The sequence below is a fragment of the Pteropus vampyrus genome, unplaced genomic scaffold, assembly GCF_000151845.1.
Source record: "Pteropus vampyrus isolate Shadow unplaced genomic scaffold, Pvam_2.0 Scaffold15, whole genome shotgun sequence".
In the NCBI taxonomy this organism is placed as follows: Eukaryota; Metazoa; Chordata; class Mammalia; order Chiroptera; family Pteropodidae; genus Pteropus; species Pteropus vampyrus.
This window is the reverse complement of record NW_011888796.1, coordinates 2,723,575-2,741,554: the sequence shown is the minus strand read 5'-3', so window position 1 is coordinate 2,741,554 and position 17,980 is coordinate 2,723,575. Positions and strand designations below refer to the sequence as shown.

At 31.9% G+C, this 17,980-nt stretch overlaps 1 protein-coding gene across 8 annotated transcripts in view; it reads left to right on the top strand.

Annotated features, from left to right (window-relative positions):
* The window catches only part of GPHN (gephyrin), a 404,083-nt gene that overhangs the window by 54,145 nt on the left and 331,958 nt on the right, over window positions 1-17,980 (top strand). For all 8 annotated transcript variants that reach the window (XM_011384213.2, XM_011384195.2, XM_011384203.2 and 5 more), the window contains exon 2: window positions 12,820-12,898. In XM_011384213.2, coding sequence (XP_011382515.1) covers window positions 12,820-12,898 — 79 coding nt within the window. The remainder of the gene's footprint in view (window positions 1-12,819; window positions 12,899-17,980) is intronic.

The window sequence follows — 17,980 nt, the reverse complement described above, 5'->3', positions numbered from 1 at the left end:
GCCTGGTATGGAGCTGCAACTCTTTGCTCCTCTAAAGGGACCTTCACAGCTGAGATATCCCTTCTGATTTTTAGCTGTTACACATGGATGTGGGACCATCCCATTCCACATCTTTCCCCTTCCTACCAGTTTCAGCATGGCTTCTTCTGTATATCCTTAGTTGTAGGACTTCTGTTCAGCTATACTTCAGGTAATTCTCAATGATGGTGGTTCTGTAGTTTAGTTGTAATTTTGATGTGGTCGTGAGAGGATGCAGGTACAACAGCATTTACCTATTTCGCTATCTTAACTGGAAATCCATTTTTTTTATAGCTCCTTTTTGTCCTTTTCTGAATTTACACATTTCTCTGCTATGTATATATCTTAGTATTTAATTTTATTATTTTCATTATAGTAAGAGTCTTTTCATTTTTTTATCTAAGTAGTTTTTGGGGGGAGGACATGTATGAAATCACTTTGCTTTGTATATGTTAGTTTTGCATCTTGCTTATTTGCTAATTCTCTTGTGCTTTTTTATAGGTTTTTATTGATTATTTTTGTATTTTTATGATATGAGAAATTATATCATAAATATAGATTGCTTTAAGTAAAAGTTGCTTTACCTCTTTTTTACATTTTTTGGAGCCTCTACTGTTTCCTTTTCTCTAATTGTGTTGTTTAATACTACCCATAAATGATAAATAATAAAGATGAGAGTATCTTTGCCTTTATTTTTTGAGAAAGTGTCTAGTGTTTCCCACTAGGGAAAGGTGCTGGTTGTTGATGCACATACACACGTGCGCGCGCACGCACACACACACACACGCACACACACACACACGCACACTGTCCAAGTTAAGAAAATATCTCTTAATTTCTATTTTAAACTTTTTTTGAAAAACATGAATGGCATTGAATTTTGTCACTTGAGTTTTCAGTAGTTATAAAGATGAATATATATTTTCTGTTCGTTCTGTTGATTTGATGAATTCTATTGATGAATTTCTGGAATATACCCCACTTTTTCATAAATTTTTTTAATCTTTGGGTTCTTTTAAATAGTATCTTAAGATTTTTACATTATTATTTATAAGTGTGAGTGATCTGTAGTTTTTTTGTGAAGTTTTGTCAAGTTTGTGGGTCAACATTATACTTGTTTTAAACTAACTTGAAGATTTTCTTTTTCTATCTAGTTCTTATTTTTATTTTATTCAGGCAGTAATTCAACAGAAGTTTGAGTGTCTTCCATGTGTTAAGTAACAATAAAATATTATTTGTAATTAAGAGTTACTGAGCCCTTACTGTGTATTTGTCCATATTCTAAGTACAGTTGATTCTCATTATTTGCAGTAGTAGTGTACTATAAAGATGGTGCATATATTGAATTAGAAAATACTGAACCATTTCTTCTAGAGCAATTACAAGGGTAGGTTCCTGAGAGCCTCTGGTCACAACATTTTGGTCAACTTATTAATACATAACCTTATTTTATGTGTTTTTCTGTTTAATGACACCATATATAGTTTGTTCATTAAAATCGAACTCATATCCATCAGCACTGTGACTCATTCCTGAATGAAGCTTATATAACACGTATATTGTCCTTAAAGCATTTCACAACCTTTTTGCACTCTGGAACACTAAACAGCACTTCAGCACTACTCTGGGGGGCCATGCTAAACAGTGACATCAACAAAAAGCACAAATTACAAAAACATGGCACTAAGTAAACTGTGAAAAGGATATTTGTTTACAGTATGAGAGCTGACATAGGCAGTACATCACCTTGTTTATCCTCAGCTGAGATCATGTGAATCATGGGACTCAAGCTTTCCTTCACTCTGCAAATGTTTGCAAGTGATTCCAAAAGTGCTGTGAGTGTTGATGTTGGGGTTACAAATAACTTTTAGGGAGTATATCAAGCTATATAGCTTCATATTTGCTCTTTTGAAAATCTTAGCCATCAATTACCAACTCAAATCCCTGTGTCCTCGGCTCCCTAATCTCCCTATCGTTACCCCGTTAGAGCATTATTACTTACAAGGACATCGTAGTGCTTCTATACTATTCTTTATATTATTGTTAAAATGTCTAAAGTTTAGCTCTGATTCTGCATTCTCAAACTTGAATGTGCGGATACTGAATCTGTGAATAAGGAGCGGTCGTTCTTCTATGTATTTAATATGTATGTATTCACTCACTCATTCACTCACTCATTCATTCATTACAACAATCCTGTGAGATGGGTATTATTATTGTAGATGATGCACTGTGCAACAGATGTTAAGTAGCTTGCCCAGTGTTATACCATCTGTGAGTGTTGAACTTAGGATATTGCTAAAGCAATATGACCGATATGAAGACATAGAATATGCCCTTAGGGGCCCTTTCTGTCTAAAAGGATTAATAAGGTATTTTGCTTAAATAACTGATTTCAAGGTTATTTTTGTTAAGTAGCATAAGGATAATACAATAAAAAACATAATAGATGTTCAGAGGAAAGATTATTTCAGAGACCATGGAAGGTCTTTATGTAGATGATAGTATTTAAACTAAGCCTTGAAAAATCAATAAAATTTCATGAAGTGTGCTTGTGAGGATGGAAGAAATCAACTAATTGAGAATGCGCTCATTTTTTACATAGTGTTTATTCTAGTCTTATTGGAATAGGCAAGTGGTTGTGGAGGGTCAGCCTCTTGAGTTTTCAGCTTTCAAGATTCACGTCATCATTCTCTGACCATTTTTCAATTACTATCTCTTTTTAATTTCCTCTGTAATTGTAATATCAGGAAATTTAATTGGAAGAGGGACATGGCAGTGTTTTAACACGAATGCATGAATTTCTTATGAAATAAGGAGAAACACTACCCTTTGGTGGTGGAACTGTAATAAAGAAATTTAATGATAAGACGCCCTTAACATCTATAAATCCTTTCTGTTTTAAGCATTTCTGTAAAGACAACAAAGTATAGAAATATATTCACTGCTATTTGGAGTACTTTGTGGCAAATGTGGAATCCTTATGCTTTTATAGTAGTTCCATAACAAGGTTATTTTTAAAACAACATACAAACTGAAATTCCAACATTAATTGGATCGACACTCTAGTTGTAAATTAACACTTCAGTTGTAAATCTTGAGGAAGTTGGCATTAGACTTCAACATATTCTGTTTTCAGTAGGTTAGTGTTCTTAGTATTATATTGTGCTAAGGAGAAGAATCTCAGTGCTTAAACATCTTCAAAGCTATATAGCTTTATATTTGCTCTTTTGAAAATCTTAGCCATCAATTACCAACTCAAATGCCTGTGTCCTTGGTTCCCTAATCTCCCTGTCCTTAGCCCCTTAGAACATTATTATTTCTTACAAGGACATTGTAGTGCTTCTATACTATTCTTTATATTACTGTTAAAGTGTCTAAAGTTTATCTCTGATCCTGCATTCCCAAACTTGAATGTGCAGAATGATTCCTGTTGCCTAATGTGTTTTCTTTGGCCTAACATTTCAGGCTTTTTTTCTGACCTCATCGTCCATCTACTTTTTCAGGTTTATCTCCCATTATCCTTTTTTTCTTGACCTTATACTTAAGCCAAACTGTTCCCTAAATAGCCCAACACCAGTAATACTTTTATGATTTTTTTACACTGTTTTCTTTTTTATGAAGTGGCCTTTCTTTGCCTTTGCATGTCCAAACCTACCAAATGTCCCCATTTCTAATGACTGTTCCATGAAAGCCTTCAACCAAGTTATCACTTTAACTTCTTTAAAAAGCTCATTTTCTCTCCTGTAGTTCCTCTACATGCTTGCAATTCCTCTTATTATTTTTTTAACTTTTCATTTTGGAAAATTGAAGGAATATACAAAGTGAATAGTATGATATAACCCCATGTGCCCATCACCCAGGCATAGCAGTTATCATTGTGACATTCTTGTTTCATTTATATCTCCCTCAATTTTCCACCTTCCATTCAATTGTTGTTAATTCTTTGAGGTAAACTTTACATGCATTAAAATTCACAAATGTAAGCTGTACAATGTTGAAAATTAAGTGCACACATGAAACCTCTTCCCCTTTCATAATGTAGAAATTTTCTATCTCTCCAGAAAGTTTTCTTGTGCCCCTTTCTAGTCAGTCCTCCCTCTCTGAGGCAAGCACTGTTTACTTTTTTTTGCCTTATATTTGTTAGACCTTTGTTATCCTTTCCATATAAATGCATACTTTTGTACAAGATTTCTTTCAGGATGTGTTTCTGTTATTTATCTTATGTTATTCCGTCGTATTGTTGAGTACTGATCCTTTGTGTGACTATTCCACAATTTATTTATCCATTCAGTTACAGGACATTTGGGACATTTTCAGTTTGGGGCTATTTTGAGTACAACTGCTATGGATATTTGCATATGTCTTTTTGTGGATACAGTTGATTCTCATTATTTGCAGTGCTTATGCTCTATAAAAGTCACTGTGAACATTGAATTAATTAATACTCTACCATTTTTTTTAGGGAAAATAGAGATCACAATATTTTTATCAACTTATCAATACATAAGCTTCTGTGTATATTTTTGTTAAAAGATACCTTATTTAATATATATTGTTGATTCATTAACATTTAATTCATGTCCAACAGCACTATACTCATGACTGAATGAAGCTTATCTAGTGCTCATATTTTCTCCTCAAGACACATCATAGCTGTCTAGCCCTGAGACTAGATAGCACTTCAGCACTATGCTAGGGGGAGCATTCCAAACAGTGATATCACCAACAAACAAGCACAATAACACAAAAAACATGGCACTAAAAAACCACAACAAAGACTCATTTACAGTATGAAAGTTAAACAAAGCAGAATGTTTCAACTTCAGCCGAGAATGTACATATCAGGCAACTCAAATTTTTCTTCATTCTGCTCATGTCCACAAATTATTGTGCAAGTGCTTTGAACATTGATTATTAAGTTACAAATGAATTTTAGTGAGCAGGTGAATATACAAAGGTGGATTCTTTGAGTAATGAAGATTTACGTAAGTTTTCATTTGTCTTGGATAAATATTTATAAGTAGCATTCCTGGGTCGAATAGTATCTTTAATTTTGTAAGATACTGCCTAATCTTTTTCCAAAGTAGTTTTATCATTTTTAATTTTCACCAGCAATGCGTAAGAATTCCAGTTGCTTTATGTACTTAATAATAGTTGGCATTTTCAGTCCTTAATTTTAGTAGTGCTTATTTGATTTTTACTTGCTATAATTATTGGTTCATGTTTTATCTCTCCTTCCTTTCCAAACTAGAAACTTTTTGATGACAGCATATAATTCACCTTCATATTTGCTAAACTAATATTTTTAAGAGGTACTATTATAGGCTTGTTGTTAAGTGCACAAACTTTGGAGCCAGATTGCCTAGATTAAAAGCTCAGTTCTTCCACTCACAAGTTTTGAGACCTTGGACAATAAAACAACATATTAGTAAATGAACTTTTCATAATTAATGTCTCCCAACAAACAATTATGTTTGGAAATCAAGTTTCCTTGAGATTAAGTAACTTGTCCCAAATCAAACGAGTAGGAAATAGTAGAACACATTTTCAAACCCAGGCTAACTGACTCCTGTACTCTTGACCCTAAACAAAATAGTACTACCACTTGAATCTCACTTTAAAACCTACTATATGTCATTAAATTTCTGTTTAGTATCCTCAATTCCCATGTAAATGAACAAAGGTATATCTTTAAATAGAGCTTTCCAATCCATGAATTTGATGTATCCCTCCATTTACATAGATATTTCAGTTTTTGAGTAAAAGTACATAATTTTCGATGTGGAGATTTTTCATGTCTTTCATTAGATGTATTACTGGTTATGCGATATCTTTTGATGCCTTGGTAAGTGGTATCATTTTTGAAATCTTCATTTCTAATTACTTGTTGCAGTTAATTATTTGTATTGACTTTGTATCTTTCAACCTTGCTAAATGCACTTATTCTAATAGTTTATCTGGACATTCTTTGCATTTTTTTGCCTTATTGTACTGCCTGACACCAGCAGTTCATTTTTGAATAGAAGTAATAAAATAATGGATATTTGTGTCTCGTTCCCAATTTAAAAGGAAAGTTTTAAACTTTTCACCATTAAGTATAATGCTCAGGCAGGTAAAGGGAGGCAGGCTCTGCCTCTTTACTGCCAGGTTAAGAAAGAAGTCAAGTTCTCCATTTGGCCTCCTTGATACTTGAGGCAGAGCCTGCATGGTACTGCTGGGGGTGGGCATGTAATGTAGTTCTGGGTCCCTACTGTCTTCACTGATCCCTCATTGTTTAGGATTCAAAGGATAACCTGTATGGGATGGATGGAGATATTTGGAAATTTTCTCAATAACTTGAGTTTTGATATGGGTTTTGGACAGAGAGATAAAGGAATAGAGAAGAGCATATATCAATTAGCACCTTCCTTGCAAAGTTGTGAGCATGTGTTTTACTACTGCATGTACCAGGAGTTACATCAGCTAGCTTTCTATAGTACATAGTAATCTTACTGTGTGCCTGTAAACCACGGGTCAGTAAACTTTCTCCATAAAAGGACAAAAAGAAAATATTTTAGATTTTTCGGGCCAGAAGGCAAAATTGAGAATATTATTTGTGTACTACAATAACCAAAAAAAAAGCACCCAGATTTCTAATTGTTTAAATTTATGAAATCTGAATATAATAGTAATAATTGAGTGCAGTATTTATAATACATGTTTACCAATTTAAAGAATGGCATTGGAGGATAACTGGAGTTTATAGTTACTATTTCCTGTCATCAAAATTAATTGCAGATGTTCATCTATCAGTGGTGATTTTTATGGAGTATTTTATCTTTGCAAATGTCTTTTCACACAGATAGTTATTTGAAATACTGATATCTTTCCATGAGGATATAATTTTAATTGAGTACATTAATTATTTGGGATGTGTTTTTAGAATTTTATTAGGTTTTCTTGCCTTTTAGCATGTTGTTACATTGAAGAATAATCACTTCCAATTGAAGATAAGGTGGAAGCTCCTCAGTTGCAGAGTTAAATGGATTTTAAAATATGAAAATTTTCTTTGCACTTTCATTAGATCCAAAAATGCTGCTGGAACTGTAATTTAAACTCAAAAAATATATCTACTGCAAATTTATTGGGAAAGGGGATTTCCCTTCTTGTTTTAACTTTTGTCCAATGGGACTATGTTACCTTTTGACAGCACACAAATCTCATGAGAGCTAGAAATTACTTAAAACTAAAACAACTTTGGTAGTTGTGAAATTTCTATCAGGGTATGAATTTTGCATATAAGTATTCTTTTGGCTTGTTATTTTAGGTTGGAATAGATTAAGAAAATGAACAAATTTTCATCATGACAGTTTACCTTCTTTTATTGTCCAGGTACCTTTTTCAGTTGATCAGTAATAGTTCTTTGTACTTAATTTACATCCTTTTTAGAAGACTTTAGGAAACTTTTCTTCTAGGAGGTAGAATGGTAGGACTTAGGCATGGAAAAAATATGAAGTGTTATCTGAGGATTGATAAATGGTAACAGAAGAATGTGTCTTAAAGTTAATCTGCTTAAAATGGAGACCAAAATTTGGTGTGAAAATGGATAAGAATGCTAATATTCATATGGAATTGCAAAGGATGCTGAATAGCCAAAAAATATCTTGAAAAAGAATAACAAATTTGGGGATCACAGTTTCCAATTTTAAAATGTCCTATAAAGTCACAGTAGTCAAAACAGTGTGATATTAGCATAAAGATAGACATATAGATCAATGGAACAGAGCTGAGTCCAGAAATAGGCCATATATTCATGGTTAGTAGATTTTTCAAAGGAGTACCAAGACCACTCAATGGACTAAAGAACAGCTTTTTTAATAAATGATGCTAGAACAACTAGATATCTACATCTACTCAAAATGTATAAAAGACCTAAATATAAGAATTAAAACTATAAAATTGTTACAAGAAAACATGAGAAATTCCTTATGACCTTGGATTTGGCAATAGTTTCTTAAATATGACACCAAAAGCACAAGCTACCAAAGAAAACAGACAAATTGAACTTCATCAAAATGAAAAACTTGCACATTAAAGGATACTGTCAAGAGAACATAAACACAGCTCACAGATTGGGAGAAAATATTTGCAAATCATTTGCCTGATAAGGGTCTAGTACCCAGAGTATATAAAGATGTCTTACAACTCAACAACAGAAAGATTGACAACTCAATTAAAAAGTGTGCGAAGGACTTGAATTGACATTTCTCCAAAGATACACAAATGGCCAAGAGGCACGTGAATAGATGCTCAACAGCATTTGTCATTAGGGAAATGTAATTAAAACCATAATTAGATAGTACTTTACACTCTACCATTATGACTAAATTTAAAAAGCCAGACAATAAAAACTGTGTATGTGGAGAAATGGAACCCCTGTACATTGCTGGTAGAATGTAAAATATTGCAACTGCTTTGGAAAACAATTTGGCAATCCCTCAAAAAGTTAACCTTGGAATTACCATATAATCCAGCAATTCCATTTCTGGGTATATGCCCCAAATAATTGTAAACAGGAACTCAAACAAATACTTGTACATAACATGCTCATTCAGCACTATTCACAGTAGTCAAAAGGGAAAAACAGTCACACAGATACATACAATGAAATATTATTCAGCCGTAAAGAGGAAGTGCTGATACTTGCTACAAAATGAACGAACTTTGAAAACATTATGCTAAATAAAAGAATCCAAACACAAAAAGTCACATATTGTATGCTTCTATTTGTATGAAATATCTGGAATAGTTCATAAGACAGAAAGCCGATTGGTGGATGCCAGGGATTGGGAGAAGGGAAGAATGAGGACTCGTTGGCTTAGTGGGTGGTTTTCTCTTGGGATGATAAAAGTGTTTTAAAAATAGGTAGAGGTAGTGGTTGCACCGCATTGTGAATGTACTAAATGTCCCTGAATTGTGTACTTTTTAAAAATGGTTAATTTTGTTATGTGAATTTCACCTAAATAACAACAAAAAAATAGATTTATCTTGAAAAATGAAACTAAGAATTGAGTCAGTCAACTTTTTCTTGTATCAGGTATTAATTAGCTATCTGATATATTTTCAGAATAAAATAGAACAGATTGCCACCTGCTAAATTTTTTCGGCGATATTTTTAAATTACCACATGCTGACATTTCCTATAAACTCTTGTCTGGTTTGTCCAGTCAAACTTGGAATGAATTAATTGGAATCTGTCTATAGTATCAAGTTACGTTTAATTTTAATTATCAATTGTTTTCACAGGGCCATATCTTTAGACTTTTCACTGGATATTTAGAAATTACAGAATGAATTGAGTTTTGAATTGAATTTGTTTTTACTGTCTTCTTAGCAGTGTTCAAATAGTGTTTTTTCATGTTCTTAAACATGGAACAGTAAAATCAATTTATAAATAGTGAATTCCTCCAATGCTATATTTTAAACATGAATTTTTGAGGAGAGAAATTCTCTGTCCTTCGCGGAAATCCTTGATTAAAGCAAGGTAGAATATAAATGTCATCCTAGAAGTGAGAAAGAAATGGCTAGGTCTTTTATAACATAGTTCCTAATAATCAAGTAAGATAATGATATGAAATGCTTAGCACATAATGAATGTCAATTATTTTCTTGATTATAGATCCAAAGTATGAACATTTACGGGAAAAAAATGTACGTGATTGGATAAAAAATCTACTAAAAAGTCTATTTTACAAATATTTCTAATTAATTTTCCTTTGTTCTCCTTCAAGTTAATTATATCAGTATAAACTAGATTGATGTACAAGTTTGTAATTTTCATGTTAGTACTCTAAAGTTTGACCACATGTTTCTATTGTAATTTCTTCTGTTTTGAGTTTCGTAATGACATGTTGAAGAAATTTTATTAATCAGCGAGACAAAGAGCATTGTAATTCCTTTAGTTGGCATTATGCTGAGGTTGAAAACAAAAAAAATATGATGACCAAAACTGATCTTTTTGGTGTGATTTATACACGAGAAAGTATGTTCACTAGCTAAGTAAAGTATACCATATCTTAGCTATAATTCAAAAACTAAATTTGTCGCACTGGTAAAGAAACTTAACTAAAAACAATATATTAGGCAGCTAAAGTTTCAGAAATTTTGTTAAGAAACTTTTTATTTAAATTTCTTACTCTCTTTTTAACTTAAAATTTGGATGGGTCATGAATTTTAGAAAAATGTCTTCTTTAGCAAAACTCATTTCACAGATAGCTGACTAGCATGCCTTTAAAGGATCAAGGGTTTATTCCATTTTAATTAAGCCTCCAAAACTTTCAGGCTCTTGAAGTTTATAAGTAAGCTCTTGTATTTGCCAAATTCGGCAAAAAACTTTATGAGAACAAATTTTATGATATAATGTATTATACTTTCATTTTAGTTCAGCTCAGCTGGAAAACAAGTTTTCTTGAAGTGTGCCAACGTTATTTTTTTTTGTCTTTTGGCCCTACTCAGAAAACGATATAATGAAGAGCATAATGTTAAAATTATGAAAAGCAGAAAATTTTTCTTAAATCAACAGGTTGGAATACAAATTATATTTTAATCAATATCATTCCAATCATTGCAAAAAAAAAAAAAGGTGTTATCTTTTTGGAATTAAAGAATCCAAGGTTTTTTTCAACTTCAGATATTTTTAATGCATCATTGTTTGTGTATATTAATTATATCAGGGCAAACCCAGATTTGGGGAACTTAAAGCTTATAATTTTGAGAGACTTTTTGTAAGAAAAAGTAATATAAAATCCAATAAAAATTAGGTAATGGATCTTTGAAAGAAACAAGGAAAATGTTATATTCTTCTTTCTTCTTATGTAGATTATAAATGACACTCTAAGATATATAATGTCTATAATGAAACTGTTAAGTTGAAATTGAAAATAGTCACAATATTTATGCTAACAAATATAAAAACAGTCTTATTTTGCATTTAATTTTGGGATCAATATTTTATCAAGATACAGAGTTTTAGGTTCTCAGTACCCACCCCCTCCCCACCCAGCATTTTAAATATATCATTCCATTGTCTTCTGGATTCCATAGTTTATGTTGACTGTAAGTTTTGTTTTTCTTTGATGGCAGTGTATCCTTTTTCTCCCCTAGCTGTTTTTAAGATTTTCTTGTTATCTTTGATTTTCAGCCAATTGACTGCTGGGTGTGATTTTCTTTCATTTTTTCCAGTGTTGGGTTGGTTATGCTACCTGAGTCATGAGTTATTATATCAGTTTGTGAATATTCTTAGTTTTTTTTTTCTGAAAAAATTGCTTCCTCATTCTCTCTCTCCTCTTCTCAATTTCAGTTACATTGGGCTGTCTGATTCCCACATGTCTCCAATGCTCTGTTCTTTTTTTTTTTTTTTTACTCTCCTTGCTTTAGTTGGATATTTTCTGCTCATCTCTTCAAGTTCACTAATATGGTGTTTCGCTGTGTTGAGTCAGGTATAAAACTCACCCACTGATTTCTCAATTTCAAATATTGTATTTTTCAGTTCTAAAATGACTTTGATTCTTTCTCATAGAGTTAAATTCTCTATTGAAATTTTCTTCTTTTCTACTGTGAACATTTTTCTATATCTTCTTTATGTTAAAAAGTTTTCTTGAAGTCTTTATCTTCTAAATCTGTATCATTCGTAGGTTGGCATATAGATCTTATTTTTTCTCTTAATTATTGGTCACATTTTGTGCCCTTTACCATGCTTTGTAATTGTTTTTGTATACCAAATACTGTTTATTATAGACAGGATCATAGATTGATATAAATGTTATTTTCTTTCTAATATTAGAAATGTGAAGTGCTGAGTTGAGGTGTCAACTCACCCATGAATTGAACTGGACGATTTGAGTGACAGCTTTAGATATACATAGTCTACCTCTGGTTTTAAATGTCTTAAGAGCAAGACCTGTTGTGTTGCAGGTGTCTCTCTTTGGTGTGGCTTTATACTTCTGAACTGTGAAATTGGGAGAGATTTACCTCTACCTTTTGTGTTCTGCCTCCTTTTTCTCATCCCCCCTCTCAGAGTGGTATACTTTTGGGTGAGAGCAAATGTGTTGAGGGGTCACTTTTGAAATTCTACACTGAAAATGGGAGGTACGACCTGTTGTAGTATGACTTTGACTCTTAATCACCATAACACTACAGAATACATTTGCCTCCTAGCCCAACCTCTCCTTCTCCCCCAATTCACTTGTGTAGTCCCAGCCATCAGTAAATCTCCCAGGAGAAAACTGTGTTTTGGGGCTTCTATAAGATTCCAGTCTATCATACCAGCCCATGAACCATCAAGAGCTACGCTAGTTTCTCTTTTTCTTGGTAGTGTCCCACTTTCTGATTCTTAACTTGTGTCTAAATGGCGAATCTTCCCAGAAATTAAAACAATCCAGAGGTTCAGCTTACCTGAAAAGAGATATCACTTTTCTCTTGGTTTATTCATTTTGGTTCCATTGCCCTTCAGTATCTTTAAAAACATGATTTTTGGGAATAATTTATCTTTTTCTCTAGCAGTGACTTGCCACTTTGTGCTGGAAAATTAGTCTTGTAAAAGTGAGAACACAATTTAGACCTTCACTTAGATTATTGGCTTGTTGTTGAATATTTATATTTGTTGCTAAATCGTCCTAGCCCAATATTGATCAGTATAATGTTGGGAAAAATTGTATCTAGAGAGTCAATTTTAATTTCAAAATTCCTTGTGGTCAGCAATAATTTAAATGAAGTATAAACATAAATTAATTTTCTTTTTTTCTCCCTTTTCTTGTTTAGTGAGTGATAGTTGCTTCAGGAATCTTGCAGAAGATCGCAGTGGGATAAATCTCAAAGATCTCGTACAAGATCCTTCTTTGTGAGTATTTGGTTTTTAGTACTAAATATAATTTAAAACTTTATGATTGGTGTGACTGATTTAAGGTTGAGCAATTTCTTCTTTTCTAACAATTTGTGTTATGTGTAACAAAGCACATGACAGTTTAAACAGAAATGAAGTTATGAAACAGTTACTTTTTAGAAATACAGATTTTAGAATAAGAGATTGTGTTATGAATAATGATTGACTTTCGAGGAGCAGAGCTAATGGCTGATGATATCTTGCCAATGTAGCAGTAGATACTAAGCAGGGCAGATGATTAGTAGTTTCTTTGCTTGGGAATGTGAGATTGAATTTGTTCACATCAATCATAAGCTTTTTTTGAATAGTTCCTAATAATTATGTGTAAGTATAATTACAAATATAAAATAGTTATTTATAATAACAATATATTTGAATATGTTGAGTACATTTCTAATATTTTACATTAGAAAGCTATATGTAGCACAAAATTTTTGAAGCGTTTCATAGGTTACAATTCTTGCTCATGAGTCAATCCCATTCATTATAAGCATTTACTTTACTATGTCACTTTCTATTTCATGAACTAATAAATTTTTGCAGTTGTATGTTTACTAGAAATTATGCATACTATCTTTTATAGGAACATAGCCTCCCAGGAAGATCACCTGTTATTTAAAAAACAAAAAAATCAAGACTAGTTAACCCTGGGCAACAGAGAAAAGAAAATTGAATACTGGCAGGTGCTTTCTTTAATGATGTTCAATGCATTCAGTAAAATATATTTTAACAGGATATCAATCTTCCACATCATATATAATCTACACACTCATAACTTTTATAAGTAATTCATTAAGAATATTGCGAGGAATAAAAAGCAAAAGTGTGTTGAACCTGAAATTTATTGACTCCTTAATGATGTTCCATTCGTTTAAAAAATAGTCACAAGACGCGGAATGTTGAAAATGATTAAATATTGAAGTTTATAATATAACGAGGTCAGAAATGAGTTTGCAGAACCAACTCTCACTTTTTTCTTTACTTAATCTCCCTTTTCCTCACATAAAGGGCTTGTCAATATTCTTTTTTCATGATTTTTGCTCTAGTGAAGACTGACAGTTGTCCTTCCAGTCCTGTAAATATCTAATCAAGAATATAATTAATCTATGTGAATGTAAATTTTCGTAGTAAATGAATATTGAATAACATTTATTTGCATGAAGAGTTCTGTTTTTCTTATGAATATGGGAGGGAACTGTCTTTTTTTTTTAAAGATTTCACCCATTTGAACAAAATAAGTAATTCCATTATTGTATTACTTGTAAGGTATATTTTTGGTACAGTAGGATTATTTATCTGTTTATTGCAATCTTTTATGTCTTCTACTTTAAAGTAGTCAGGCACTATCTTAATTTATCATCATTCTCTTGACATTAGTCTAGAATGTAAGAATTTAATGAGAATTTGTTTTTGCCCTTGCTACTTGGATTCGGGAAGAACTTTTTCTTTATTAAGAATTGTGAAAATATACTATTAATGACTCTAATTCATATTTTAGAGATATATTTCTTTGTGAAATTCTTTAGAGAAAGAAGTGCTCAGTGTGGACAAAACAATGTGCTTTCTCAGTTGTTATGATGGTAAATCTTTTGAGTTATCCTTCTATAGCAATATTTATGTAGTACATATTACATAGGTAATAATTTTTTTAAGCCAGCCACCTCTTTTCTGTCCTAGATTCCTGACATAAGTTTTTACTATTTGTTCACCGATTTGTGCACACTATATGGTTTTATATGGAGTTGAATTGTTTATGTGTCAACACTGAGTAGGAAATAGTGAGAAGTAATGTTTTTACAAAAATCTCCTCCTTAAAAAAATCACTGGCATTCGATGAGTACTCCAGATTAGTGTAAGAGTTGCTAAAAATTGCATCCATGCTATTTTAATAAATGTCCTAAATAAAATATTATTAGAATATTGAATGAATGCTTTATGTGCTAATATGCCTGACAGATTTGTATTATGATTCACCTACTTGAGCTGCTGATGCTCCAAAGAGTTGATGTGTAAAAAAAGATGAGTATTTCAATCACCAATGCTCATAGAAAGAAAGGAAGACAGAATAAAGAGAAAAGGAAAAAAACAGACTAAGGAGAACCAAGACCATCTAGTCAATATTGACTCTTAGAGCAACATGTAGTATGTCTTGGGATAAATGAACAGGTAATGAATTTCTTTGGGCAAAGTACAGAAATGAAACTGGAGAGAGAGAGAAGGAAGGAGGGAGAGTGTGCATGCTCGCATGTGTATGTGTGTGTGTGTATGAGTATGAGTGAAGTTTGAGGAATTTACTGCTTCAGAGCAGCAGAATGTAAAAGCCAAACCAAAAGTGACTAATTAATACTCTAAATCTGTGTCAATCTACTGGAATAATGTGATAGACCTTCTGTAATTTATTTAAATTATATATAGTATGCACCCCAAGATTTTGCTTTAATTGTAGCAAAACTAATTGTTGGGCTGAAATGAACAGAGTGAGCTATATTGTGTGAGCATGATGATGGAGGATGCCATGGAAGAAAAGAAAGTTGTGGATCCTTAAGCAAGACTTTCTTGTCTTGCTACTAACTTTTGATCTTTCATAATAATGAGAGCAGAATGTCACTTACGATGGCAAGCCCGAGGTGAAAAGGTACATAAGAAGCTCTCTCTTTTTGAGGAGTGCTCTGAGAATAGTTGTTTCTATCACAATTCTCTAGGTGTTAAGTGTAAGACCAAGTACAGGAACTTGACATTCACTCTGTGTTGATGAATATGCCTAGGAGTTTGTTTTCATCTTGCAGAACTGCAACTCTATACCCATTAAACAGTAACTCCGATTTTCTCCTCTCCTCAGCTTCTGGTAACCACTGTTCTGTTTCTATGATTTTGACTACTCTAGGAATCTTATATAAGTGGAGTGGTACAGTATTTGGTTTTTTTGTGACTGGCTTACTACACTTAGCATGAAAGTCTCAAGGAAATTCGTCTGTGTTGTAGCATGTGTCAGAATTCCCTCCCTTTTTAAGGCTGGATGATATTCCATTATATATACATACATACCCACACACCATATTTTGTTTATCCATTCATCAATCAATAGACACTAGGTTGCTTCTACCTTTTGGCTATTGTGAATAATGACACTATGAATATGTGTCCAAATGTCTCTTTGAGACCCTTCTTTCAATTCTTTTGTTTATATACTCAGAAGTGGAATTACTTTATTATATAGTAATTCTATTTTTAATTTTTTGAAGAACTGCCATAGTTTTCCCTAGTGACTGTACCATTTTATATTCCTATCGACAGTACACAAAAGTGCCAATTTTTTCACTTCCTCACCAACACTCATTATTTTCTTTCTTTTTTATTTTCTTTTTTCGTTTTTTTCTTTTTTTAATAATAAACATCCCATTGAGTGTGAGGTGATATGTTCTTGGCATTTTTAATTGAATTTCACTTCACATCTTGTCTTTGATGCAACTCATCTACAAAGTAAACAAAAATAAGAGGTATTGTTTGTGTTTGATTATTGTGACTGTGTAAACTGTGTAAAACTATGTTATTTAGTAAAATAGAAATTCTTTTCACTGTCATTATGAAGATTATAAAATACAAATAGGTCCATAGTAATTTTGTAACAATAACATTTTAATTCATTCATCTTCCTTATTTTACATTGTGTTACTTGCTTTTTGTTACTACTTCTCTTGTTATACCTCATCTTATAAAGGATTTGGGGTAAAAACAAATTCTTTTTTAATTAGAAGATGTCAGATTGAAAATGCAGCATACTAATTAAAAAATGACTTGCTAATTGAAATGTATTTTGATATTATAGATTACTAGTGCTTGATAACGGCATTTCATTTTTAAGAACAAAGATAAAATTAGACAAAATATTTTTATCTGATTGTAAATTTCTTAGACATCATATTTTTATTTACCTTTATGTACTTCTTTACAAATTTTACCCTCTTTTCGTGGTTCTGAAATACAGCCTTATCCTTTTGAGTGTACTTGTCGTTCACACTACAATCTGATTGAATGATATTTTGATTCTTTGGATCATGGCATTAAATATGAAGGAAGACAGGGTTGCCTTCTGGAAAGCAATCATATCTAAATATAGCCTATACTTATCTGCTGGTGTTAAGACAGGTTGCTATGGTGAATTGAATTTCTTAAAAATGCCAGTCAGCAGAGGATAAACAGTAGTTTTTGAAGTGGTTATTTTCCATAGAGCTGTACATTCTCATATTGCATTTTTAGGTAGATAATTTAGTTAATTTTTAATGGTCCGTTTATTCCATTTCAATTTAGAGTATCTTTGAGACCTTTAACATTTATTGAACAAAATCGAAGAGGTTTTTTTTTTATACTGTTTTTTGTTTCTCTGTAAATAAATTTTGATGTGGAAATGCATTTTTCCAATGGCAGCATTTTAAACAATACTGATCATTCATTTTGCTCTGTTGCCAATAGTTCTGCGAAATGTAAAGTAGCTAACAAAGCTGTCTTATTTATAAATCTCTAAGTTTTTGTCATTTTTAATCAGGTTTCTTTTTAGTTTATATAAATTGGTTCATAAAATGTGTATTGGATCAATACAGCTTAATCTAGGCTGGTGCTGTTTTATTAAAGGTACTGTGTTCTATGTCAGAACTACATATCCAAAGACTTTAAATTTTACTTTGCTTTTAGAAGACTTTCCTCATTTCCATCATTTCATACATTCCTGAGAATGTATGTATAATTCATTTGAGGGTTTATTTGTTTTAGAATTTATCTAATGAAAAGCAGTAGTAAATGCTCATCTTAATTTCTTCAACAATTAGTTTTAATAGACATAGTTCTTATAATCAAGGAACATACGATTTAAGATGGATAGTATCTGAGTTGTCCACCTGAGGTGTATGAATGACCAATCCATTATTAGAATTTTTTTAATGAAATAAATAATGTATCATTTTTAATTAGTTGATTCTTTCATTTTCAGGGTACAGAAACCTAATTCTGTAGCTTAAAAATCAAAATGAAACTCGATTGGTTTAT